The sequence below is a fragment of the Parus major genome, chromosome 5 (genome assembly GCF_001522545.3).
Source record: "Parus major isolate Abel chromosome 5, Parus_major1.1, whole genome shotgun sequence".
NCBI lineage: Eukaryota > Metazoa > Chordata > Aves > Passeriformes > Paridae > Parus > Parus major.
The window spans coordinates 3,816,470-3,841,896 of NC_031774.1; the positions used below are offsets into that span (position 1 = coordinate 3,816,470).

The following is a 25,427-nucleotide window of genomic DNA, read 5'->3' on the forward strand; positions in this document are numbered from 1 at the left end:
GAACCATTTAATTGCCAATAAACACAGCCCACATGTAAATAATTATGGAGACCCAGGAACTGTGTCGTCTTCCATGGAAGGAGGGAGCTGGCAGCCTGGAAACACCCCATGGCAAGGGGAGAAATTAAGATTTCTTGTTAATGCAGAAGGGATGAGCATCAGTAAACCTGCCTGGGTATTTCCAGGTGTTGCTTCGGGCTCAGGGTGGCCCAGGAGGTGGCGGTTCCTGATGGAGTGAGAAGGACAAAGCTGTGCCTTGGGGTGAGTTTGAGGGTAAATCTTGAAAATTCATCCATTTGCTTCACCAGGCTCTTGTTGCAACCCAGTGGGATTACTGCAATATCTTTTTTTGCCACATTTTTGGGATAAAGAGCTGCGAGGATCCTATTTCAGAACTTTGGAGTTTTATCAGCATCACACACACTCTCAGCAATGCAGACTTTCCCTTCAGAGCCCTGGTAAAATCTGCAGGGATCCATTGTTCCTCTGCCAGGACATCCCATCCCGTTCCAGCCCCTGCCTGGAGCAGGGACACCTTCCACTAGACCAGGTTCCTCTCCAGGCCCTGTCCAACCTGGCCTTGGACACTTCCAGGTCAGAGCAGCCTTCTCTGGGTGATCTGTGCTCTGAGGCCTCACTACCCTCTCAAGGAAGAATTTCTTCCCAATCTCCCATCCTGCACTCTGGCAGTGGGAAGCCATTCCCCCTTGTCACTCCAGGCTCATGTCCAGGTCCCTCTGCAGCTCTCTCGGAGCCCCGTTAGGCACAGGAAGGGGCTCCAAGGTTTCCTTGGAGCCTTAGGCATCCCCACTGCCATCTTTCACCTCCTGAGGTTGCTCTGGTTCCATTCTTGGAGCGGGAGGTTGTCACCATGCAGAGCCCCCCACTGTCACCACCAGAGGAGCCGTCTGGATCCAGCAATTTGGCTTTTCCCGGGGGGTGGGGAGGGTTGATGGGTTCCTATGGCAACCCAGAGCCGCTCTGCAGCGCTTCCCTGCGTGGCAATCAGCGCTCACCTCGTTTATGGAATTAGCGCCCGTCACCTGCACGCTGAGCGTGGCCTCGGCCCCGTTCCGCTCATCACTGCCGGGAGATGGGCTGGAGCATCCGGGGGGAGGCAGCCACCCCCTGCTGGAGCATCACCCCAAGTTTTCTGCTGCCAGGGGCTGTGGGATGACTCCATCCCTGCTGCAGGAAATGTCTGTGTCTCCCGCATTGCTCCCAAAATTGGATATTAACGTGCAGTAAAAATGATGCTTTGAGTGGGAGGGCTTTTGGGGTGTCTCCCAGCCCTGCTCCATCCTTGGCACGCTGAAGACTCCCAGGCAGAGGCACCAGGCCAGGGCTGTGTCTGTAGCTTTTTGGGGACTGGTACAAAGCATCCCATCCCTCATCATCACCTTGGGGAATGATGTTGAACTAAGTCTGGTAAATAAATGCCAGATCTGTCCCCGAGCGAGGGCACGGTGACCGCTGTGTGTGACTAAGGAGATTCTTGGCATCTGCTGCGGGAGTGGGATGATGGATAAAACAGATGAATGAGGAGTAAACTGGGGCTTAGGAAATCTTGGTTAATTTGCTGCAGCAAGAGCTTGCTACGCTCACAGAAATTAAAGTGTGAGCGCTCACAGCGACAGAGGAGGAGGAGGAGGCACCGGGGGAATACAAGATGAGTCGGAAGTGGGCACATCCATAAATCAACTGTGGTGCTTTCAATAATTCAACAATGCTGGAAGATCCAGCAGTTCACAGAGAGGTGATGTCCATGGGAAGGTGCTCAGTCTGCCTGATCCAGTGGGATCCAGCCCCCAAGTGTCCAAGGCCAGGCTGGACAGGGTTTGGAGCAACCTGGGCTGCTGGAAGGTGTCCCTGCCCACGGCAGGGGGGTGGAACTGGGTGGGATTTAAGGTCCCTTCCATCCCAAACCAGGACCTATTCCAGGTCCTTCCTGTGAGCCTGAGCTGTATCAACTGTGCTTTTAGCCAAGAGAAGTGAAAATAAGCCTGATTTACTCATGTACATGTCACAAGTGTGCCTCTTTAACCAGATCTGGAAAGAGTTGGCCACAGTTTGTACAGCCCATGGAATCTGCTCAGAGAAATGGAAATGGTATTTTGCAAGTCCTTTCAAGGAAATCAGAAGCAGTGGCTTGAGTCAGAATGTTATTCACAATAAACCGGGAAATAATGGTAATGATAATAATTATAATAATAATATAAAATGAATCAACAATTTCTAAGCCTTTTCCAGATCCACAAATAAAATTTGCCCAATGATCCTGGCTCAGTGGAAGAGTTTCTCTGTTCTCGATGTTTTGTCATCACTGGTGACATCGAGACAGAACAAACACAGTGAGACGGGGGCTAAAAGTCAATGGAAAATTACCAGGCTAATTTTGTTTGCTGTGCCTGATTTGGAGGCAGAGGAGGAAATTTCTAGGAGTACACATGGAAACAGTGTTGATCCCTCATGTGCATTTAGAGCTGATGCTCATCTCAATTCATTCTGCAGGCCAGGACAAAGGGCCTCATCATCTGCAGCCATGGGAGAAACCTGGATGGGGATCAAATAATGGGAATAAAACCCTGCTTGTAGGTAAGCTCTTTCAAGCAATCATTTCTCGAGTGCTTTTGAAAGAACATCACTGGAATAAATTATATTATCTGCCCCTTAGAGCTGTAAACACCTAAACAGGCTGACCAATATTTTCCCTTCCTGGGCTGTGCCGTGGCAGAAGGAAAAGCTACAGGCACCAAATCCTGGTAGAGAAGAGGGTCACAGAATGGAATTGTTTAGGTTGAAAAAGATCTTTAAGATCGAGTCCAACTGTTATCAACCATATTTCAGCCAACAACAGAGTTTGTGAGGAAGAAACAGCCTCAGGGACAATATTGTGCAAAACTCTTAATAAATGAGGATGATTTAACAAAAATATCCTCTTTATACCCCCTGGTTCCTGGGAGAAAAGCTTCGAGCAACTTCCTGAGGAATGTTCTGCAGAATCAGCCTTCAAACATGTTTTTCTCCCTCATTTATCTGATTAATTTACTTTCATTAAGAAAACAAACCACGTTCTCCTTTATATATCCAGTTTCTGTGAATCACAGACTGCAGCTCTGGGATTTCTGTGTTTATTCTCAGAAGTCACTCAGCTTTTAGCTCACCCTCCCAAAATAGTGTTTTCCTTTTTCCTGCAGGTAATTTGAGGGATGAGCAAAACATCTCGACAGGGTGACCTGAGGGTGGGGGTTTTCTCTCCCAGTGCTCAATAACTGCAAATTCTGGTCTAGTCTGGAAACATGGAAGAGAAGACCTCATCCTCTTTGTGGATCAGTCCTCTGGGATAGATATATGGATTTTAAGTGGCCCTGCAGATAAATGCAGTGATGGGAATGAGTGGGTGGTGGAGTTGGAGGGAGAAAAAGGCCAAGAAGTGTAATTTAAGGAAATTTAGGGGTTTTAATTAAGAATGAAGTAATAGAGGTTGTGATGGGATGAAATGAAGAGATGGCAGTGACAGGACAAGAAGAAATGGCTTCAGACAGAGGGCAGGGTTAAATGGGATACTGGGAAGAAATTCTTGGCTCCGAGGATGGTGAGGCCCCATGGTGAGGCACATGAAGCCCAGAGAGGCTGTGGCTGCTCAGCCCCTGGAAATGTCCAAGGCCAGGCTGGATGGGGCTTGGAGCAGCTTGGGCCAGCACTAATCCCAGCCTGACCTCCAAGGATCTGCCACAGCCCAGGACTGGGACAGAACTATCCACACCCAAGCTGGCATCTTCCTGGGATGTGACTGAGCTGCAGTCAGGGGTTTCTGGGGTTTGTGGGATTCACATCAATACACACACACACAGACCAAGCTCTTGAAGCCTTTATTACAGGAAGGACAAACAGGACCTTCTGCCTTGCTTGGCTCCTCCTGGATGAGCAGCCCAGGCCTAGGGAAGCTGCAGGAAGCCGAAGAGGGAGCTGCTGTGTGGGAACACAACAGAGGCCACTGTCACTGCGTTGGATGGGTCCCTGCTCTGCTGGTCACCCCACAGAAGATCACAAGTCCTTCTAGGGTCACCATGAGGGCCTCAGCCAGAAGGTGAGCAAGCCTGTGGGTGGGCATACGGGGAGTGTATTAGGGATCCTGTTGGGGTCCAGCCAGCTGTGTCCTCACTGGATGCTCCCAAGTGCCATGGGCAGGTTCCATGCAGGTCTGAGGATGTGGTCCTGGGGGCTTTGAAGTGCTGTTCTTGGAGAAGTGGGAGGTCACAGCTCTGCCCACAGAGCAGGGCAGCTGGGAGCTGCTGTGGCCCTGAGCTGTGGTGCCTATGGGGGTGCTGGTGCCTGTGGGCTGCTCCCAAGGGTTTCTCCTGGGAAATCAAGAGGTTAAAACCTAGATGGGAATTGGGTGTAAGGAGATGCTGCCTTCTGCATGTGCTGCTTGCACAGAGCAGCCTGAGAGGCCACAGAAGCACCTCAGACACTGAGGAGCACCGACAAGCAAGCCCACCCTTCATCTGGCAGCTTCTGGGATAGAATAGCCTGATACTGAGACCCCCACCTCCACTGCAGGACCCTAAACGTGGACATCCACCAAGCTAAACTTCCCTGGGCGCAGAATTGGAGACATCATTCCCAGCAAACTCATCACTAGAGATCTTTTGAGTCCTGCTTGCCCATGAAGAGCAGTGATGACTTCATGGATGTGCCCAGCTGCCTCTGCACCTTTGGCTGGAGAATCTGGGATGCCCTGTCAGGTTATGGGGGCGGCTCCTCCAGCAGAACAAGCAGGTTATGGAAGTCATTCCCATTCCAAACCAGCCACCTGTTGTCAGCAGCCACGTGCCCCCATCTGCACCTGCAGAATGCACATCTCCGAGCCTACATTGTTCCTTCACCAGTAAGCCACAATTTTAAAGGATAAATGCACAGCAATTTCACGGCTCCCCGTGCAAGTCGACCTCTCCCCGTGGCACAAAGTGCTGCCTGTTGCTTAGGAACAATCTATATCCTACACAATGAAGATGTGCGCTCTCCAAAGGGTTTTTTACACAATGGGTGTTTGCCTTGCTCAGACACCGACCCACCTCCTGCATAAACCATGGGCTGAAGTCTTTGTGCTCCAAATGTAGCACTGGACACCTACTACACCCAGCCACGATTCGGGATATAGGGATATGTCCCAGCCAGGGTTTGGGATATAGGGCTATGCAAACCAAATCCCTCAAGGTCCTCTGGCTAAGGTAACCTGGATTGCAAAGCTATCTTGTCCGAGGCCCCGGTGGGAGCGTCTGCCAGGGTGGAGCAGGTGTTGAAGCGGGAAGCCTTGCAGGACATGGTCCTGGAGCTCTGCTTCTTGCGGTAGAAGTAACTGCTGAGGTGGAACCAGAACTTGTCGTGGAGGGAGGCATAGATGAAGGGGTTGTAGCAGGCAGAGCTCATGGCGATCAGGTGGCACGAGACCTGGATGACATTGACGTACCTCTTGTCCAGGATGGTGAACTCCTCGTCGATGTCCCGGATGAAGTTGACCACCTGCAGAGGCAGCCAGCAGATGGCAAAGCAGACCACGGAAATGATGAGCACCCGGAAGGTCTTGTGCTTGGTCCTGGTCCACTTGTCCCGGCAGGGATGGGCGGCCCCCGGCACGTTCCTCCTGCGCAGGTGGTGGGTGATGGCACAGAAGGAGATGGACACGGCCAGCAGCGGGAGCATGTAGGAGAGCAGCAGCATCAGGCACGAGTACAGCAGCCGCTCCCTCTCCTCGTGCTTCCAGAACTCCTCGCAGATGATCATGTCGTGGCCGATGGCGTTGAGGTCCAAGTAGTGGGTGTGCAGTGAGGTGGGCACAGAGGCCACGATGGAGAGCAGCCAGATGCAGGCCACGAGGCCGAGGCAGGCCCTGCGGCTGATCCGCCTGCGGATCGGGTACGCCACCACCACGTAGCGGTCGATGGCGATGGCCGTGAGGGACAGCACCGACACGAAGACGGTGGCGGCCTGCAGCAGGGTGACAAAGTGGCACATGAACATGCCAAAGAGCCAGCCTCGCTCCTCGAAGGCGTAGGACACGGTGAGAGGGACGCAGGCCAGGCACATGATGAAGTCGGCCACCGCCAGGTTCCCGATCAGGAAGTTGGTGGTGCAGTGCAGCTTCTTGGTGAGGGCGATGAGGAGGATGAGGAAGAGGTTCCCGATGCACGCCACCGCCACCAGCGTGGCGTAGAGAGGGATGAAGAGAGGCTTCAGCTCCAGGAGCAGGTCCAGGCCGGTGAAGATCAGGGCTGAGCCGTTGTGCCAGGAGTCATTGGGCAGCGGAGCCATGTGGCCAAAGCAGCTTCTCCACAACTCAAACACAGACGAGCCTGTGAGCTCTGGAGGGGATACAGAAATACATTTTGGCTGAACTTTTGGGCAGAAGGACCTGTCCCCAGAGTCTGGGCCTTTTGCACAGTCTTGTGCTGAGGCACTGGCTAGTTTAAATGAGTTGCTTAAGAGTCAAGATGCCCTGTGACAGACACAGAGGAGCTCCAGTATGGAGCAAAGTTGAGAAGCTGGCTGTGAAATAGTTAAGCAGCCAGCACAGATCTGTGGGGAGCTGCCAGCTTGGGGCAGTAGGACCCAGAAATCAGCTCGAGAAACCTCATGGAGAGTGACCTGGGAGGTGCACTGACGTAAGGCAGAAAAAAAGGACACGCCTGCATTTCTTGCTTTTTATTTTTCCCAGTTAATTCCACCCTGAGCCACCAAGCCCATGCCACCTGGCTGGGCAGGAGCATGCTTTCCATCCCCTGCACTCCTGTGTATCTCCCACCCCAGCCTGTCCACCCTACCCAATTCCAGCCTGTCCCACTGGGTTCTTTTACCCCCTTGGTTATATCTTCACCACCCATGGAGCTTTGGCTTCTCCAGTCTTTCCCTGTGGCAGCTGTGATGGGAGGGAGGAAAGGAGGGAATGCCTGGCTCCCTGGGCACCTCCATAAACCCACTCACAGTAGCACAAGTGAATGAGGTAAAATATATTCCAGCAGAAAATGTATGGAAATCAAGAGTTCCCCTCCAGGATCCTCCTTTCAAGCCCCACACTCTCAAAATTATTGTTTGATCTCCCTTACGAGGATCTGGACAGTCTTTTCCCCCCAGTGGAAAATCAAATCCTCATTAATTAAGAAACCCTTGTAATTAACCGAGGGAGATTGTGGTTTTCTACGTCCCAGCTGCACTCACAGGGTGCACGCTGTGATACCACAGCTCCAGGTCCCCGTGCCCTGCCTGGGGCAGGGAACACATCAGGAGATCCATCAGGAAACTCGCAGCTGAGGAACCAAAATGCTCATTAACTTACAGAATGAAAATTCTGAAGCTCAATTAAATTCTTTAATTCTGCTTCGTGTACCCACGAGAGTCAAACCAGCCCTTCTGTGTATCGCCAGGGTCCTGCTCCCTCTCCGATGAATGCTGAACCCCGCGGCTCTGGCTGGGGTTTGGGGGGTCCAGGGTGTGGCTGTGGGACCCCCTGTCCCTGTCGGGAGCGTTCTTACCTGCCGAGGAGTCCGGGATGCTCAGGGCTGGGAGCGGCCGGCTGCCCGCCGATGTTCCCGTGAGGATGAGGAGGAGCGTTCCCTTCGCAGGGTGTTCACCGGGAGGCTCCGGCACAGCTGTTCGCAGCCGGGTTTTTGTGGTGTGGGGTGTTTTTTTTGTCTTGCTTTGTCTTTCTTTATTTTTTTTTTTTTTCCCCCGCTGCCTGAGCCTTTCAGTCCCGGAGGAACAGGACGTTCCCACCCACGGCTCGGTGTTCCAGGTACCCGGGGGGACGCGCACATCCCACCGCCCCGCACCGCAGGTGGAGCCGCATCCCGCCCCCCGGCCCGGCGGGGAGCACCGGGGGGCTGCGGAGAGCCCCTCCCTCGCCCTCGGGGCCGGATCCAGGGACATTCTCCCTGCAGGGAAGGAGGGGAAGGCGCGGAGAGGACGGGGCGGGCGGGCGCAGGGACGGCGCGGAGCTCCCGGGGTCGGCAGCGGCCGCCCCGTCGGGGGTCCCGGTCCGGGGGCGAGGGAAGAACGGGGGAAAGTGGGGTGAGGGAAGAGTGGGGTGACGGTGGCCCAGCCGTAGGGTGATGGGCACCCAGCCCCGGGGTGCTGGTGGCCCATCCTGGGGGGGCAAGTGTAAGACGGGGTGAGGGTGGTCCAGCCACTGTGAATTGCCCCAAATGAGAAAGGGTACCAGGGCTAGCCTTACTTGAATAAGAGAAAATGATGAATAATGATCATCCACTGGAATTTTGGGGAGATAAGAGGAATGGAAATCGTCAGAGCAGTCACAGGAGTTCTGCAAAATGGAGAGTTTTGGTGCAAGACGGTGATTAATTCATCCCAATCTGATGGAGCCGAGCTGGTTATTAAAGCTGGCTGAGCTGATCCAGAGGAGAATTCTCACCCCTGCCAAATAATCAGCAGGAAGAAAATCATCTTTGTCTCCGTATCAGCGCCTGACAAGAGCTGCTGTTAATTTTAAAGAGCAGAACACTCAGATAAGGAGAGCCAGAGGCTGGCTTGAGAGGAGAGAGGGGCTTTGGAGCCAGCAGTGCGATAATGAATCCACCCCAAGGCAGTCACAGGCTCCATCCCAGCCCGGATGCACCATGGCCAGGGTGACCCGGCTGCAGCACTGCAAGCTCTTCCCTCTGCACAGACTTATCCTGGAAAAACCTTCTTTGGCATCATCTTTGCCGGTCCCAGAGCCTGCAAAATAAATCACTCTTACTCCCAGAGTTTGTATTGCCCCACCCAGGTCCTGGCTCAGGGGTACAAGGATGGGTTTGAAAGCTGCAGTCCACCCTGACAGTCGAGCTGGAGGTGCTGGAGGTCCCTTCCATGGCATCCTGGTGTCCATCCTCCCATCCCACAGAGAATCAGTTTGCTGTCATTTTTATTCTTTTCCATGTCACCAGGGTGGATTTTAGAAATAACCAGAGATCCTGGAGACATTGTCAGTTCCAAAGGAGGATGGAATATTTAACGACCATAAGCTGAAGGAGGGAGGGTTTAGAGTGGAAATTGGAAAGAAATCCTTCCCTTTGAGGGTGGGGTGGCCCTGGCACAGGGTGCCCAGAGAAGCTGTGGCTGCCCCATCCCTGGAAGTGTCCCAGGCCAGGTTGGATGTTGCTTCGAGCAACTTGGGATAGTGAAAGGGGGTGGAACTGGATGAGCTTTGAGGTCCCTTCCAACCCAAACTATCCTGGAATTCTGTGATTCTCAGCATCACCACAGGGTGCTGCCAGCTCATGCTTCTGTGGGATAGATTCCTTTGGTCCAAGCTTGTGGAGAAACACGTTTTTCCCCATTTGGATGGGTGGGAGCCTTTCTCTGCTGCCCAAAGTGCTCTGTTAGCCCTGCCCTCCCCCTGCTCTGACAAGGGAGCAGATGAATTGTGTTAGATACAATTTTATTTTGCCCTATTTTGAAATGCCAGGCTGGGGCTGTGTCACCCCATGGAGTCTCCACTGGTGTTTCACACAGTGAAAAAGGTAAAGTATTGTCTTTTAAAGGCACAAAAGGTAGGAAGGCTGCTGTTTCCTGTGTGATTTACTCATTTATCCTGCCTGAAGGTCATTCCCTGGATCTGTGTGCCTCATGGTCTGGACCTGATGCCACCAAGCACCGCGGCTGCAGATCTGCCTGTGCCTCTGAGGATGGGTCCTTCCTCTGTCCCTGAGATGTCACTGATGTCACTTTTGGGTCAAATTGTTAAAAACAGGGTGCCCAGGGCAAGGGTAGAGTCTCCAGCCCTGGAGGGATTGAAAAGCTGTGTGGCTGTGGTGCTTGGGGACACGGGTGGGCTCAGCTGTGATGATCCCAGAGGGTTTTTCCAGCTTCAACAATTCTCCCTCTGTGGGAGTTATTTCCACACATAGGAAGATTGGTGTTGCTGTAGAAGCAAAAAGGGAGGCTGCTGCTTTTACCAGCAAGAGTTTGTTTGGCAGAGAGGAGCCCAGCAGCCTGCTTTTCCCAAAATAAACCCCAATACTGGGAGGTAAAGCCCTTGCTACTCAAATCATGTGTGGCATCACATCACCAAGTGCAATGACACTGTTCAGACACATCACACTCCTATTCACATTTTCACTGACTTTGTAATGAAGTTTTAAAGGGTTTTTTTAATGGTGATTTAAGTACAGACCCACCCCAAGTCTATACTCTTGGTTATAACTTAATTACATATGTTTATGTAACTATATTTATTATATATAGGAGAAAAAAAAAGTTAACTCTACATAAGGGATTAATTTAAGTAAATTATTTCTCAATCTTTGTAATTATCAGTTGGAGGCCCCAACTGTTTCCATAGAGCAGGTCAGAGAATCTTGGAATGATTATTATTTTTACAAGTGAAATGGTAAGAGCTGTTCCCTCAGGTCCCTTCTCCAAAGGAAATGGTTGGTGATGTGGATGTGGAATTATTTCAGCACAGTTCTTTTGGGTACATTTCTTCCTCAAATATGTTTAAGAACAGATAATATAATATAAAGCATTGTCATAGTGCTTGCTACCAATAAGAAGAATTTTATTGATTGGGAAATAGGCTGGGGACAGAGAAATTGCTGCTTTCTCTCTCTGCACAAACCATTTCTGGGAACATCTCAGTTCTGCATCTTTGTCACAGCTTTGTTACATCAGGTGAGGGAGATCTGCACAAGGACATAGATTTAATATAATAAAGGACAGTTAAAGGATAAATTAAAGGGGATATTTAATGACCAAACCAGCAAGACACAAGGCTTGTGAGTTGTGCATCGCTGGCACTCAAGATGATTCACCCATTTCTCAAGGTTTAAAACACAAGGGACTGTTTTAATGGAGAATTCTGAGCGTGACTTTTTTGGGAGGTGAGCCTGGGCTGGGACTTACATCAGGAAAGCTGATGGTGGGAACAACCTCAGAGTTGTGACACAGTGACTGAGAGAGCAGCGCCTCGATTTGGGTACAGAAACAGGAAACTGGGAAGCTCCAGCAAGAATTTACTCCTAAAAAAGTATTTTCAAACAGATACATAAACAAACACGGTATGAATCCAGGGTGGATTAACTCCTAGAACCACAATTTCCCCTAAGGAGCTCTGACAGATTGTGCTGCTTCCCTCTACCGACCTCCAGTGTTGGTGCTGAGGCAGAACACACAGATCAGCAAAAAACAGCACAAAAATCACAGATTTTTGGATTAGTAAAAGGGAATAACCCTTTGAAGAGTTAATCAGGGTGAAAAAAACAATTAAATACTAAATACGTTTCAAGTCAGAGAATTCTATGTAATTCTGTGATGGAAAGAAGTTGTTTGTCCCTGGCTACTCCTCTTGGTTTCCCAATAGAGAATCTCATCCGGTCTTTTTCTGGAGAGGCTGAAGGAATAAAGAACAGGTACAAAATGACCAACAAGAAGAAAAATACTCTCCCAATAGTCTATTATAGAGAGCTTGGGCAATAAAGTGGGATACTAGAGGGTACATTACAGAGAGGAATGTGAAATAGCTACAATGTCAATGACACCATCAATTTATTGACTGAAATGAGAGCTTTGGGGTCCCAAATTCACAGAGGTGAAAAATATCCATCTTCTTCCTGGCACAGCTTGGGGCCAAGTCAGCCTGAAACTGAAGATCTGAAGAAAACACCAAAGTGGATTTGGCAGGAGAGGAAAAAAATGCCCAACTGAGCAATGGAAAGGTAAAACACAGGAAGATTCAGTGGTTTCTCTGCCCTGTTCTAGACCGTGATGTTTTCTGGTGCTTCTCAACAACTGCTTTTGTTGTTGTTGTTTAATGTGTCTCCTCATGGATTCCAAACAATCCACATCCAGGCTGGAACGATGAGGTGGCTGCAGGCTGGAGAAGATGGTGAGGTTTTCGTTCAGCTGTGTCACAGGCATTCCCTCTCGTCCCTACCAGTGCCATCGCTGTCTCCAGAGCTCCAGGGCTGGAACTTGGTGTGTTGGGGGTTCTTTCTTTTAAAAATTACTTTTTCAATTACTGATAATTTGCTCTGTGCCCCCCCTTCCTGCTATTCCTATGGCTGGGTACATCTTCCAGGGGGCTGGGATGAGAGGCAGCCCCGGGCACGGCTGGGGGCTCTCACTGCTCCGCAGCCAGAGGCTCCTCCTCGGCCTCCGGCTTCTCCGGCTGCGATTCCGGCGGGATGAGGCACTGCACCTCCTCGGAGCTGATGGCCACTTTGTCAGGCTGCAGCCAGCGCTTCAGGTGCTCCAGCGTGCTGGGGACAGCAAAGGGACACCGTGAGACCGGGGAGTGACAGAGCCACACAGGAACACACAGGAGAAGCGACAGGAAAAACCTCCACTCCATTTCCTGCCCCTCTGCGGGTACTGCCGTTCCCACGGGCGAGGTGTGGCGTGGGATGGATCCTTGTGCCAGAGGGACAAGCAGAATCTGTCATTCTACAAAGCCACCCCCTGCAGGTGGGCCTTTGAAACTGTGCTTAGAACACATTTTATGCTCTGATTTCTCTCAGTGTAAAGGACCTGCATAGCATTTTCACAGCCTTCACACACCTGAAGTCCTCTTCTGTCTCTGTAGCCAGAGACTCCAACTCAATCAGACAGAGGGCAAGGTTACATGGGATACTGGGAAGGATTTCTTCCCTGTGAGGGTGCTGAGGCCCTGGCACAGGTTGCCCAGAGAAGCTGTGGCTGTTCCATCCTTGGAAATGTTCAAAGCCAGGCTGGATGGGGTTTGGAGCAACCTGGGATAGAGGAAGGTGTCCCTATCCAGGCCAGGTGGGTGGAACTGGATGAGCTTTAAGGTCCCTTCCAACCAAAATCAATCTATGATTCCAGGAGATTCCAGCTTTCTGGGCTGGAAGTAAAAAAACCTCTTGTTCAAACAAACCAAACCCCAGACTGCCCCTTTGTGATGAAGATCAGGAAATATTTTGGGGGGAAAGGGAAGGGAACAAAAAAATCAGGAAGACTATCTCAAATGTGTGAGCATTAATAGCACTGGAAGGTTAAAAAAACCTATATAACCTGAACTTTATAACATCATAATTCGATGCACTTAAAAATTAAGGCTTGTTTAATTACATCAGTGGGCGAGACTCAAAACTTCAGCACCATTCAAGAGTGACCTCTAATTTCACAGTCAAGTTCTAGGGACTGAAATCCTTTCTTAGATAACATCCTCACCCTTTAAAAACAGCAGAAAGAGCACATAAAAGCTTGGTTTTAAATACAAATCGCATTGAAGTTAACTGTAGACCAAAGAAATAATCTGAAACCTCCTTATAAACAAGGGATTATTTTTCATGGTTCTGGCTTAAGTAGATTTTCTTCAAGGGAGAGAAATAATCTTGTCGTCATCCAGAAGCAATCATGGAAAATGTCAGCTGAGAAATGAGGAATTTGGAGAGCATTCCATGTGATTGGGAATGGGAGATCGCTTAGGAAAAGGGCTCCCATCTTACTTCTGGCATCATCTGTGTGAGGGCAATGGGGGAGAGAGTAGAAGCACTGTAAGAGAGGCAGGGAAGGGAAATCTCATCCCAGGATTGGGACCATCTGAGACACACCAGGCATTCCCTCCTCTGCTTCATCCCTTCCCTACCCCACGTGTGAGGGAAATCACTGAGCAGGTCCCAGCTGCTTCCATGCAGTCTGAGGGGTGCAAAGATCAGAAAGGAGCACTGGAAGCTCAAACCCTACATGCTCTGTGTTCCCTCTAGCACAGCCCCAATGGGCATTCCCAAAATGCTGCAGGAATCCCGTGGCAGGCTCTCCGAGCTGCAGGGAGGTGGTGTTTCTGTGTAATGTCCTGACAAAACCTTCTGCTAGTTTTTAAGAGGTAAGTGGTGAGCCCTTCCCGCTGACTCGCTCGTTACCTCTCGTCAGCATCATGGCCCTCGACGTAACATTCCGCCTCAAACTTCTCCTGCAGGAACCTGTCCCAGCATTCCTTCTTGGCCTGGGACAGCGTGCGCAGCATGTCCTTGGAGGTCACCTCCTGGGACAGGCCTTTGATCCTCATCAGTCTTCTCTCTGTGAGGAGAACAGGGGGGTTTATTATCTTGGTTATGTTTTTTTTTTTTCCGGAAGAAGAGAAGGATCTGGACTTCTATATCAAAAAAAGTAAGTAAAAGTAACTTTTTGAGACTAATTTCTATTTTAAAAGCAATTTTCTCCTCTGTATTTCAAGCCTGCGTGGCTCTCTTTCCTTTATATACAGAAGATGATGTTTTTCAGATGATGCTTCTGAAGGAAATAAGGTTTGTGCAATCAGCCAACTCTGCCCATTTGGGGTTTTAATAACTTTCACACTTACTGCTCAGTTTCCATGAAATCACACAGGAGGGCACAGATCTCGCAGGCACCGAGTTCCCACAATTTCCATGCAAATTGGAATATAATTCACTCTCATTGCATTACTCGGTGCGCTGTGAAACAGCAACGAAGGCACGATGAAAGTTCTGGCAGAAATAAAAGCTTAAAAAGCCACTTCTGCCACCTGCTCTGTTGCTGATTGCAGCCTCCCACTTATTGTGGAGGGTAAAAAACGACTTTTTCAGCTTTTATTTGCTAAAAAGTTCCTTTCTGCAGCAGAGATGAAGAAGCTCTGACTGAGCTTCACCAGATTCTGTGTTAAATAGCCGGAGACTTTCTGACCACAGCAGTGGCACCGCATAAACAGAGCTGTCACCGGGTACCTCAGCAGCGGGAGACACTCACCTAGGGATGCTAAATACACCTCGGAGTCGTTCAGGGGTGCCCAGGGCTTCGGGGCAGGTTGGGAAGAGCCGCCCGATCCGCCGCCCTCGGCGTAGGAATCCATGAAGGAGTCTGTGAAGGCATCGCCGGCGTCCTTCTGCTCGGGATGTGGCAGACAGGAGCAGATCTCAGCCCACAGGTCCTCGCTGGACCTGGTCACCACGGAGTCCACGCTCTCGATCATCCTCATCGTGGGATCCTGCGATGGGGGGAATAAACGGTGATCACCCAGCCGATCCGCCCGCCCAGGCCTCCGCCACCTCCCGCCCTCTGCCCAAGTCACGCCAGCGGACATTCCAGGGAATTCTCATCCCAGCGGGAAGCCCGGCCGCGCCCCGGGGAGCGCTGTCCCCGTTGCTGCCCGTGGGGCGGAGGGGCCGCCCCGGTCCCGCACCCACCGCCCCGCGCTCCGGGCACCGCGGCAGCTCCGCCCGCGCCTCTCCGGACCCGGCCCGGCCAATCACCGGCGCCGCGACCGACCAATCACCGCGGCCGCCGCCTCCGGCTCTGACCAATCACAACGCGCCGCCGGTGGAGCGAGGGCGCCCATTGGTCCGCAGGGTGGGGGACGCTGACGCAGCCGCGCCGCCATGTTGGCAGAGGGCGGAAGTGGTCCCGGGCGGCGCAGGCGAGTGCGGTGTGACATCCTTGAGCCGCTGTCACACCTGCCATGGTTTAACGAGGGCGGGACACGGGGAGCTCTGCCCTGGCTCTGAACCCGCTCTCTCCCCAGGCCGCTGCCGTGTCCGTGGGATGAGCCAGCTGCCGTCCGGCGCCGTGCTGGCACTCATGGGGCTGCTGTTCGCCAGGACCATGGCCTGGACATCCAGCGGGAAAACGCACGCGGAGCTGGTCAACAACCTCTACAGTGAGTGCCGGCAGCATCCGCTGGAATGGCAGTGAACGGATATTTAATGTCTGTGCGTGGATATTTAGTGTCACACCGTGTGACACCGCTCACTCGGAAGGGTTGGGGTTAATGTTCCTGAATTTCGGCATTTGCCCCAGCCTGAACTTGTCCTATTTATAGATGGAAACAAGGAGTTATGCCAGCAGGGGCAGGAAAGCCTCTTCACACCTTCCTTCCCTGTCTCTGGAAGTGTGTGGCGCCCTTTAAAGTGCTGCAGCTCGGAGTTCCGAGCCCGGGGGTGCAGCCGAGTGCCCCAGACATCCGTGCCAGGGGGCTGGAATGGTGCCTGGTGCTCAGGACAGCGGGCTGGAATACACATAAAAATAGCTGTAAACTTGCCCAGAATTCCCACAGAAAGGTGTGAAGGGTTGTTGGATGCCTCTGCAGTCATGGCCCTTGAGTTCACTGCTGAAACCTGAAGCGGAGTCTGTGTTTCCTGCCGTGGAACGTGACTCCATTTCATTCCCGTTACACTTGGAAGTGGCAGAGCTGATGTGGATGCAGGTGGCCACCCTCTGGAGATGGGCCACGCTGGTGGCTGGGCCCCTAGTGGGAATGGGAAAGGATGTCTGTCCATCAGCGTTTGCTTTGCTGTCTCAGATCCCTCATTAATTCCCCCAGATCCATGAACTCCCTGAAGTGTGCTTCCCCTCTTAAATATCTTCTTCCTGGAATGCTGAAGATTTCAGGCCTGCCCGTCTCTCTTTTCCCTCTTTCCCAGAAAAAGGGATCATTAAGTCTCAGCGAGTTTTCGATGTGCTGTTGGCTACGGACAGAGGTCACTACATCAAGTATTTCCCATACATGGACTCTCCTCAATCCATCGGTGAGTCACCTCTGTCAAAGCATCTGCTGTCAGCAGGGAACAAGGTGCCTTGGCAGGTGCTCCATGGTTTAGGTGTGGAAATGTCCAGTTCCAGGCTGGATGGGTCTTGGAGCAGCCTAGTGTAAGGGAAGGTGTCCCCATTGCAGGGACAGGGACTGGATGAGCTTCAAGGTCCCTTCCAACCCAAATCATCCTGTGATTCTGGGACAGGAGACAAGTGTTTTCCTATTTTTAGGGGAAGGTGAGGGAGAATTAAGGACTGTTCCCATTGGGAATTTTATATCAAATAACTTGTGTCACCCGTTTCCTTTTAGGCTACAAGGCTACCATCAGCGCCCCGCACATGGTAAGGTGAAAACTCCTCACTTTCAACAGAAATGGAGGGAATGGTTTATTTCTCTTTTTATATTTAATTTTCCTTCAAGTAAAAAACTGAAACACCCCATGGACATGATTATCCTGCTTGTTTCTTTAGGGATTTTCCTTTTTAAGAGGAATTCCCTGTATACTCTTTCAGTTGCTTTAGAAGTGTGCTTAGATGGGAATTCCATGTTGTCCCCCTTTTTACATGAGACCTTTTTTTCTGCTGTTTCACATCTAATTCCTGAGCCTCTGCCTAAATGATGTCCTGCAAAAGATCTTTCAGGTCTGACACTTGAGTTTTGCTCTGGAAGTGTCAGGCACGAGGCCAGGCGTGCTGTGATTAAATCAGAAAGCAAGGAGAAGTGTTGGAAGAGGAGACTAACCCCAGGATGTTTCCCACTTCCTTGTCCTGGGTGTCCCTGCAGCATGCCCACGCGCTGGAGCTGCTCAAGGATCAGCTGGTGGAAGGTGCCAAGGCGCTGGATGTGGGATCTGGGAGCGGATACCTCACTGCGTGCTTCGCCAGGATGGTGAGTGATGGTACTCAATTCCCAGCCTGGGAAGCACATCCCTGATTAGTTGATATAACTGGGACTACTCAGCCTTAAAACCAAGGAAGGGGCACAGTGCTTGCACCTCCTCTTCAGAACCTCTGGAGTTTCTTCCTGGAAATTCCCCAATTCCCACTGAAACCTGCCCTGTCTCTTCCATAAGGGAAGCATCAGGTGTTTGACTGTTCTTTCCAGATTGGCCCCACAGGAAAAGCTGTGGGTGTGGAGCACATCAAGGAGCTGGTGCACGAATCCATCCGGAACGTCCAAGAGGATGATCCGACGCTGCTCAGCTCCGGCCGTGTGAAGCTTGTGGGTGAGCTCCCTGCAATCTCACGGTTTTTCCCTTGGCTCTGCTCCTCCAAGTCCTTCCAGTCTGTGTTGATGCTTTGAGTTGTTATGACAACCAAAGTCCTCTCTGTGTGTTTTCTCTCTGTAGTTGGAGACGGCAGGCAGGGATATCCCGAGGAGGCTCCTTACGATGCGATCCATGTGGGAGCGGCCGCAGCCACCGTCCCCAGAGAGGTAAGAGTGGCTGTGCTGAGAGAAAATGAGGAAACCGCTGGGAGCTTCTTTTCTGTCATGACATTCACAGCGCTGCTCATTCCCACTGTCTGTGTGGGGCTTTTTGCCTCTGCTGAGTGGGATTTCTCTGTGCTGCAGCTGCTGAAGGAGCTGAAGCCGGGTGGGCGGTTGATCGTGCCCGTGGGGCCCGAGGGAGCAAACCAGGTGCTGATGCAGTATGACAAGACCAGTGATGGGCACATCGTCGAGACCCAGCTCATGGGCGTCATCTACGTCCCTCTCACAGACAAGGAAAAGCAGTGGCCTCGGTAAAATCTGCTCTTCCCTGAGGAACACTCCCTCCTCTTCCTCTGAGCTTGCTTTCCTTGGCTTTGCTGACCGAGTCCTGGATCCCTGGTGGATGCCGTTTGTGGGAAAAAAAGGGAGAGAACAGCTTGGCAAAGCAGGGAGTATCTTCTGTTTGAGAGAGCTTGCAGAGTTTTATTTCCTCTTTTTCTGGAGCCTGTGTGTGTTTTTAAATTCCACGTGATGCTGGCACAGAACTGAGGAAGTAGTAACTGTTGGTTTTCCTTTGCCTCAGGGATGACCTCTGACACATGGATGGATATCTCTAAAGGCACCTCAGAAAGCTCTTGAGAGGGACTTAGGCCTGTAGATGGTCAGTATGGTTTTGCTTTTTAATGGAAATTTCATCAATGGATAAAGGGAAATCCTGCTTCAGAGGAGCTCGTTCTGGAGGGATGGAGAACAGGGACAAGACCAGGGGAGGCTCTTGGAGGCCGTGGCAGCTTCCAGGGAGTGGATCCAGACAACTCCAGCTATCCTCTCTGATAAACTCTAGATAACATCAGTTCACAGAGAATTCTGAAAGCAGACACGAATACCTAAAGCTTCACTAAAACCACTTTAATATCGACTACTCTGCCTAATGCTTGGCAAAATTAAGTCGCAATTAGTGTCTCGGAGCAGCAATGTACCCTGATTTGTCATTGTTTTTAAACATGGGAGCGTGTCCTCTCCTGCCTGCACCACCTAATTTAATCATGGGCAGCAGCACTGGATTTTAATGTTATGAAGGATGCTCGTTTCTTGGAGTGTTTTTTTCTGTTTGGAGTTTTGAAAAACGATTATTTCTGGACTTTTCCCTCTTTGGGATTATAAAAAATGTTCATTTCTTGGCTGTTCTGATTTGGGTTATTAAGAAATGCTCGTGTTTCGGCTTTTCTCTGACGTGTCCCTCCCGCAGGCGGTGATTGAGGAGGTTCACATGGGGCAGGCGGGCTGCGGTGAGGCTCGAGGGTCATTTGTGGAGCAGCTCTGAGCGGGGAAACTGCTGGGAGGTAAATAAAGAAAAGCGCTCTCGCTCCTCCATCGCCTCCGCCTCCTCTCGCTCCCTCACGACCCGGGGCAGGAGGGGAAGGCGGGAACGAGACAGGGGCACTGGGGGCGTGGCCTGGCGGTGCCGGCCCGCGCTGATTGGTCGCGCCGCCCGGCGCAGCTCGATGCGTCACGGCGTGCGGCGCGCGGCGTGGCTGGCGTGGGTGCGCGCGGCGGGATTCGGGGTCCAGCCGCCGCCGCCGCCCCGCGGGGACATGGCCGAGCCGGGACCCGGCCCCAGCCGAGCCCGGGAGGCGGAGCCGGACCCCGCCGGCAAGGAGGAGGCGGCGCCGGCCCCCAAGAAGCGGCGGCTGGCGGGCGGCGAGCGGTACGTGCCGCCGCCGCGGAAGCTGAACGCCGGCGTGAGCTTCGGCGCCGAGCACTTCGCCGAGACCTCGTACTACTTCGAGGGCGGCCTGCGCAAGGTGCGGCCCTACTACTTCGACTTCCGCACCTACTGCAAGGGGCGCTGGGTGGGCCGCAGCCTCCTGCACGTCTTCGGCACCGAGTTCCGAGCGCAGCCCCTCGCCTATTACCGCGCTGCCGCCCGTGCCGGCCGCCTGCGCCTCAACGAGGAGCCCGTGCGCGACCTGGACATCGTGCTCAAGGTGGGCGGGCCCGGGGTGGGCGCTCCCGGGGGGATCCTGGGCTGGTGGCAGAGCCCGGCCTGCTCCAAGCCGTGAGCATCACACCATGGGCTGCGTGGTCACATAACACAGGGCCAGGAGTTGGGTTCGATAATCCTGGTGGGTTCCTTACTAGTCGGCGGATTCTACGATTCTGTGCACCCTGTGGAGGGGTTGAAGGGGAAATCGGGGCTTCCTGGAAATCGCTGCCCCACTGGATTCAGGAATGTGTGGATCCTGCAGCACCACACGTGCCGTACGGCCACCTTGGCCCTTGGGAACGGGAATACCCGAGGGGCAAGTTATCGGATTTACACGGTGACACACACACTGCCTAAATCCGAGGTCCCAGGAGAAAGGGGCTTTAATTCTTCTCCCACAATATTACGTCCCTGTTGTTTGTGGGTGGTTGCACAAGCTGGATTCAGGCTAATTGTCCATATCCCTTTCAGAACAACGACTTCCTCAGGAACACGGTGCATCGGCACGAGCCGCCGGTCACCGCCCAGCCCATCCGCATCCTGGCAGAGGATGAGGAGGTGGTGGTGGTGGACAAGCCTTCGTCCCTGCCCGTCCACCCCTGCGGAAGGTTCCGTCACAACACCGTCATCTTCATCCTGGGCAAGGAGCACGGCCTGCGGGAGCTGCACACCCTGCACCGCCTGGACCGCATGACCTCGGGCGTGCTCATGTTCGCCAAGACCGCGGCCGTGTCCAAGCGCATCGACGAGCAGGTCCGGCAGAGGCAGGTGAGGGCTGGGAGCCGCTGCTGCTGTGCTGTCCTGGAGCAGCTGTGCTCCAAAGTCGGCCAGATTTGGTGTCTAGATGAGCTCAAGTTCCCCAGACAACTCATGGTCACGTCACTGTTCTTAACTGTTGGTGCTTCCCATCCCTAAGAGGCTAAAGACAGAGTAAAAATTGAATTTGGTAATACTGGGTTGGAAGGGAGCTCCTAAAAAATTTAATTGAATTTGGTGATATTAGTGTGATAATATTAGATTGAGAAACCTAAAAATTTAGCTGCTTTTGCTGATATCAGATTGGAAGGGATCACCTAGAAATTTAGTTCAATGTGGTAATTTAATTTAATTTGGTGGTATTGGACTAAAAGCAATTGCCTCCAAATTTAATTGAATTTGGGTAATACTGAGCTGAAAAGGGTTTCCTAAAACTTTAATTTATTTTGGTAATTTTAGGTTGAAAGTGATCTAAAAATTTTAATTATTTTGGGAATATTAGGTTGGAGGGGATCTTCTTCCCTAAAGGATTAGGATTATCCCATGGGACTGTGCAGATTTACTGGGATCATGTAAACCAGTTAGAGATGAGATCTATTTGTGAGTGGACATATGTCAACTATCCACTACTTTTATAATTTTAAAATTCCCATTTTTTCCAGAGTCTCTTGATCCAAACAGAACTTTTTCCAGTATTGGCTTCAGGGATGTAAACCAAAGGTTGCAGAGAGATGGCTCCTAAATTTAATTCGAGGCAAATAGGCCAGGTCTTTCTGTTCCTGATTTCCCAACTAGCTGGGGAAAATGCGAGGGGAAATTCAGCTTTAAGTAGCTGATTTAATTTTTTTCCCTTTCCTGTTATAATAAAACACCACCTTTGGATGTATTTTATTGAGGGGAGAGGGAGGAGGAGCGAGGCTGGAGCTTGGGTGTGTTTTCCACTGTGTTTCCTGAGCCTTCCTCTTTGTGTCTCCTGGCAGCTGGAGAAGGAATACGTCTGCCGGGTGGTGGGGGAGTTCCCAGAGCACGAGGTGGTCTGTGAGGAGCCCATCCTGGTGGTTTCCTACAAGGTGGGCGTGTGCCGCGTGGATCCCAAGGGGAAGCCTTGCCAAACCCTCTTCCAGAGGCTCAGCTACAACGGCAGCAGCAGCGTGGTGAGGTGCCTGCCGCGCACGGGCCGCACGCACCAGATCCGCGTCCACCTGCAGTTCCTGGGCCACCCCATTGTCAACGATCCCATCTACAACATGGAGGCCTGGGGCCCAGACAGGGGCAAGGGCGGGAAGATCGGGAAGACGGATGAGGAACTCCTGAAGGCTCTGGTAGAGGAGCATCGTTCCAAACAGAGCCTGGAGGTCCTGGGTATTGGGGAGGAGGACTTGAACTCCAGTGGTGAAAGTAAAGACTGTGGGAGTTCAGGTGACTGCACAAAGTCTGCTGAGACTCATCCTATGAATGGGAGTTCCTGCCCTGCTGAGGACGAGAAGGATCCCGAGAGGGATGACGCAGCAGCTTGCCCACTGAACTCTGATATCAACCTGGAAATGCTTGATAAAGACAAAGAGCTGAGTTTGTGTGGGAATCAGGATGGGCAAACAGGGGAGAAGGGTTGGGAAGAGAAGGACCCTTTGTGTGTGGAGTGCAGGACGAGCAGGCGGGACCCGTCTCCCAAGGAGCTGGTGATGTTCCTGCACGCCCTGCGCTACAAGGGCACGGACTTCGAGTACTGCTCCAGCATGCCCGAGTGGGCCATGGAGGACTGGGAGGAATGACCAGGATACCTGGCACCTGTGGACACTGCTGGCCGGGACAGTGGCGTGCAAAGACCAAAGATTGACTTTTCATTGTGGTTGAGGTGAACGAAGTGTGCTATGAGCTGGGGTGGGAGAGATCAGTGGGGCTGGAGAGCTGTCCTGCTTCCCACAGATGCTGCAAAAAGTGAGCAGGGAAACGAGGCTAAAACAGGAGCTTTATGTTGCCCTTCAGTGAACCAGCGCTTGAGGGCAACAAGGACCAAACTCTGCTCAGCACAGGCAACTTTGCCTTCTCCTCAACGGATTCTGGATCAATTATCCACATGGATAATGAAGTGCATGCAAAAAAAGTCAAAAACTGATTTTTCTTCCAGCCTGCTGCATTCTCGTGTCTTACAGTAAGAGCTGCTGGATGTCATGTCATAAAAAAAACTGTTTTTACTGTGTTTTATTGTCAGATTGATTTCAAAACTACAAGATTACTCCTGAAAACACTGTGAGGTAAAACCAGAACACTGTGATCTGTTTTGTGCCTGCTGTTTGTCAGCAAGATCCGCTTGCCTTTGAAATTTCCAACATTCATTCAAATAATTACTGAAGTTAGAGTTCTGAGTGCAGGTATTGGGGTTGGTTTTGGAGGTACTGTTCCCCAGATTTTGTCTCAAAGAGATTTTTTAATACCACTTCAGTATGATGATCAGCTTTCAAGAAAAAAAAAAGCAGTTTTGTGAAGCAGAAGACTTTTTAAAAAATAATACTGAATGGTAAATATCACCATAGTTCTTATTTTTGTCAGTGTTTACACAGTTGATTCTTGGCTTCTGGGCAGGTTGTTATATTAATTTTGGAGATCTCAGGCTGGCCAGCCCACCAGAATTAGTACCTTCCTTCTGAAATCACTTGATTATGTCACCAGGGTCAGGACACAATCACAATAAACCATTGCATGTTTCCAGTAGCCCAAGGGAGCCAAGTGATGTCTTTTTCTGCTGGATTATCCAGCTGATATTGAGTATTTCCATAAAAATTCACTCAGGGTTTGAGCTTTGCTCTTCCACGTCCTGCAAGTGGTTTCATTATTCTAATTTAATTCCAGATATTTGGAGAGATGATGCTAAAAATCATTAAAAAATCGTTATCTAAATTTTTGATCCATTGGAATATACCTTTCATGGAAATAAATGGAACTTGGGTACCTTCACTGTATCAAAAAGGGTGGCTGAAAGGGTGGGGAAAGGGGGTAGATTTCGGGATGGAATTTAAATTAGATTTTGATGTGTCCCATGTTATGCTGGGAGGTTTTTTGGTAAAAAATTTGTTACAAAAAAAAGGCTCTGTCGGGGATTTTCTTGATTGAGACTGGGGCCAAAGGGCCTGAGAAGAAACTTCAGCTCAGTACTGCTCTTTTCCCCTTTTCCTGGAATAATGGCTGCAGTTGGCAACTTGATTTCCTGGTCAAGAAACCCCTGGGCTTCTGTTTCCATGATTGAGCAATGAAAATCTAGGATTTATTTCACAAGGATCCTACCTCTAGTTGCATTTTATTTAATGTTAAAACAGTGTTTGATGTTTCGTTAGCTGGTAAAATATTGTTCTTGGACATGCCCTGTGATAAGTTCCCATCTGAGATTTGGTCTGAGGTAAATAAAGGGTCCTGGTTGTGGGCATAAAGTTTTCTATACAAAGTCTAGGTCCTGGAAGAATTCCTTTCTTTAGTACATCTTTACCTGGACATGTCTTGACCGTGCTGGGTTAGGTTTGGACTTGATCTTGAAGGTCTTTTCCATCCTAGATGATCTTATAATTCTGTCTTTATCAGGAGAACGTTTATCTCACTGTGGTAAAGCACAGTGTATTTGTATTCCATACAAATAAACCCTCCTGGCAAACTTCCTATGCCTTGGCCTCTCCCTGTGCATGTCTGACTGGAATTAGCCCCTGAACACTCACCTTCCACACAGTAATTGGTGTCCCATGGTGTTTTAACCCATATACTGTGGTTGGGAACCTTTTGTGAGGCTGCACCGTTGTGATCTGGCCACTCTCTCTGCCCAGGATTTGGTATGATCTAATTTCCAGAAGGATTTAAGTGGCAGTGTGTGCAGAGAGGGCTCAGAGCTGTCACAGAAGAGGTGGGAGATGTCACTTTCCCTGGAAACTCTGCATTTCGTTGAATTCTACTCTTAATTCCATTCAAATTCTGATTTATTTTTTTTTAAGTGAACCATGGATGGCTTAGGCAGAGAGGAAAAATTTTCCTGTATCTTGTCAATACACTCATTTCTCCTTTTTAAATTGCCATAACTTCATGGAACACAAAGCCAAGTGCTCTAATTACTTATCTGAAGAGAACTTGATGTAATTTTTCAGTGAGGGGCTTAAAGCCCATCCTGTCCCACCCCCCTGCCATGGGCAGGGACACCTGCTAGACCAGGTTGCTCCAAGCCCTCTCCAAACTGGCCTTGGACACTTCCAGGAATCCTGGGGATGCCACAGCTCCTCTGGGCAGCCTCTGCCAGGGCCTCAGCACCATCCCAGGGAAGGATGTCTTCCCAATATCCCATCTAAATCTCCTCTTTTATGTTTTGGAGCTATTCCCCCTTGTCCAAAATCACCTTTAGGCCCTGGAAAGGGCTCTAAGTGTTCCCTGGAGCCTTCTCTTTTCCAGGCTGAAAAATCCCAGCTCTCTCAGCCTTTCCTCATAGGAGAGATCTTCCATCCCTCTTAATTATTACTCAAAGCTTTCACGAAGGACGCAGGCAGCCCTAATAAGACATTTTACTGGGGATTCTGGAGGTGGTTGAGATTAAAAGGAATTTGTTGCCATTGTCACAGCTGGATGCTGCAGCAGAGCTGTGTTCTGAGGTAAGTCAGGCTACCCCAGGGAGAGGCACCACAGGAAGCTGGATACTGGATGAGCCCCTTCAGTCCCTCGGGACACCCTGTCCTGGCTGTGACCACTAAATTCCTTGGGATGCTATCTTGCGTGACCCCAGAT

At 51.0% G+C, this 25,427-nt stretch overlaps 4 protein-coding genes across 6 annotated transcripts; 2 read left to right on the forward strand and 2 right to left on the reverse strand.

The window, feature by feature from the left end:
• Window positions 1-3,856: 3,856 nt before the first annotated feature.
• Window positions 3,857-6,362, reverse strand: LOC107205435 (prolactin-releasing peptide receptor-like). Its single transcript, XM_033515423.1, has one exon. The coding sequence runs from the start codon at window positions 6,313-6,315 to the stop codon at window positions 5,230-5,232; it is 1,086 nt and encodes a 361-aa protein (XP_033371314.1). The 5' UTR covers window positions 6,316-6,362; the 3' UTR covers window positions 3,857-5,229.
• Window positions 6,363-10,537: 4,175 nt separating this feature from the next.
• CCDC32 (coiled-coil domain containing 32) lies at window positions 10,538-15,226 on the reverse strand. 3 transcript variants are annotated; one of them, XM_015632079.2, is made up of 4 exons: window positions 15,159-15,226; window positions 14,722-14,959; window positions 13,878-14,034; window positions 10,538-12,254 (listed from the first exon to the last, which is right to left on the reverse strand). In XM_015632079.2, exons 2-4 carry the CDS (start codon window positions 14,948-14,950, stop codon window positions 12,116-12,118), a joined length of 525 nt encoding a protein of 174 aa, XP_015487565.1. In that variant the 5' UTR covers window positions 14,951-14,959; window positions 15,159-15,226; the 3' UTR covers window positions 10,538-12,115. The 3 variants fall into 3 exon arrangements, with proteins under 3 accessions (XP_015487565.1, XP_015487566.1, XP_015487563.1); XM_015632080.2 differs by having other exon boundaries at window positions 15,155-15,177; XM_015632077.2 differs by lacking the exon at window positions 15,159-15,226 and adding an exon at window positions 15,054-15,150.
• A 101-nt stretch (window positions 15,227-15,327) lies between these two features.
• LOC107206320 (protein-L-isoaspartate(D-aspartate) O-methyltransferase-like) lies at window positions 15,328-19,115 on the forward strand. The gene is made up of 9 exons (XM_015632075.3): window positions 15,328-15,388; window positions 15,494-15,628; window positions 16,392-16,496; window positions 16,811-16,842; window positions 17,285-17,389; window positions 17,606-17,726; window positions 17,850-17,935; window positions 18,074-18,243; window positions 18,516-19,115. The coding sequence occupies exons 2-9, from the start codon at window positions 15,514-15,516 to the stop codon at window positions 18,526-18,528; spliced, it is 747 nt and encodes a 248-aa protein (XP_015487561.1). The 5' UTR covers window positions 15,328-15,388; window positions 15,494-15,513; the 3' UTR covers window positions 18,529-19,115.
• A 307-nt stretch (window positions 19,116-19,422) lies between these two features.
• On the forward strand, window positions 19,423-24,318 carry RPUSD2 (RNA pseudouridine synthase domain containing 2). Its single transcript, XM_015629580.3, has 3 exons — window positions 19,423-19,920; window positions 20,391-20,687; window positions 21,656-24,318. The coding sequence occupies exons 1-3, from the start codon at window positions 19,438-19,440 to the stop codon at window positions 22,445-22,447; spliced, it is 1,572 nt and encodes a 523-aa protein (XP_015485066.2). The 5' UTR covers window positions 19,423-19,437; the 3' UTR covers window positions 22,448-24,318.
• Window positions 24,319-25,427: the final 1,109 nt, after the last annotated feature.

Coding starts and splice junctions, on each gene's coding strand:
- LOC107205435 (XM_033515423.1), bottom strand. CDS start 6,315: ATGGCTCCGCTGCCCAATGACTCCTGGCACAACGGCTCAGCCCTGATC.
- CCDC32 (XM_015632077.2), bottom strand. Junction 14,035..14,721: donor GGTGTATTTAGCATCCCTAG/GTGAGTGTCTCC, acceptor TTCTCCTCACAG/AGAGAAGACTGATGAGGATC. Junction 12,255..13,877: donor GGCCATGATGCTGACGAGAG/GTAACGAGCGAG, acceptor TGCTGTCCCCAG/CACGCTGGAGCACCTGAAGC.
- LOC107206320 (XM_015632075.3), top strand. CDS start 15,514: ATGAGCCAGCTGCCGTCCGGCGCCGTGCTGGCACTCATGGGGCTGCTG. Junction 15,629..16,391: donor GCTGGTCAACAACCTCTACA/GTGAGTGCCGGC, acceptor CCTCTTTCCCAG/AAAAAGGGATCATTAAGTCT. Junction 16,497..16,810: donor GGACTCTCCTCAATCCATCG/GTGAGTCACCTC, acceptor GTTTCCTTTTAG/GCTACAAGGCTACCATCAGC.
- RPUSD2 (XM_015629580.3), top strand. CDS start 19,438: ATGCGTCACGGCGTGCGGCGCGCGGCGTGGCTGGCGTGGGTGCGCGCG. Junction 19,921..20,390: donor ACCTGGACATCGTGCTCAAG/GTGGGCGGGCCC, acceptor TATCCCTTTCAG/AACAACGACTTCCTCAGGAA. Junction 20,688..21,655: donor AGCAGGTCCGGCAGAGGCAG/GTGAGGGCTGGG, acceptor GTCTCCTGGCAG/CTGGAGAAGGAATACGTCTG.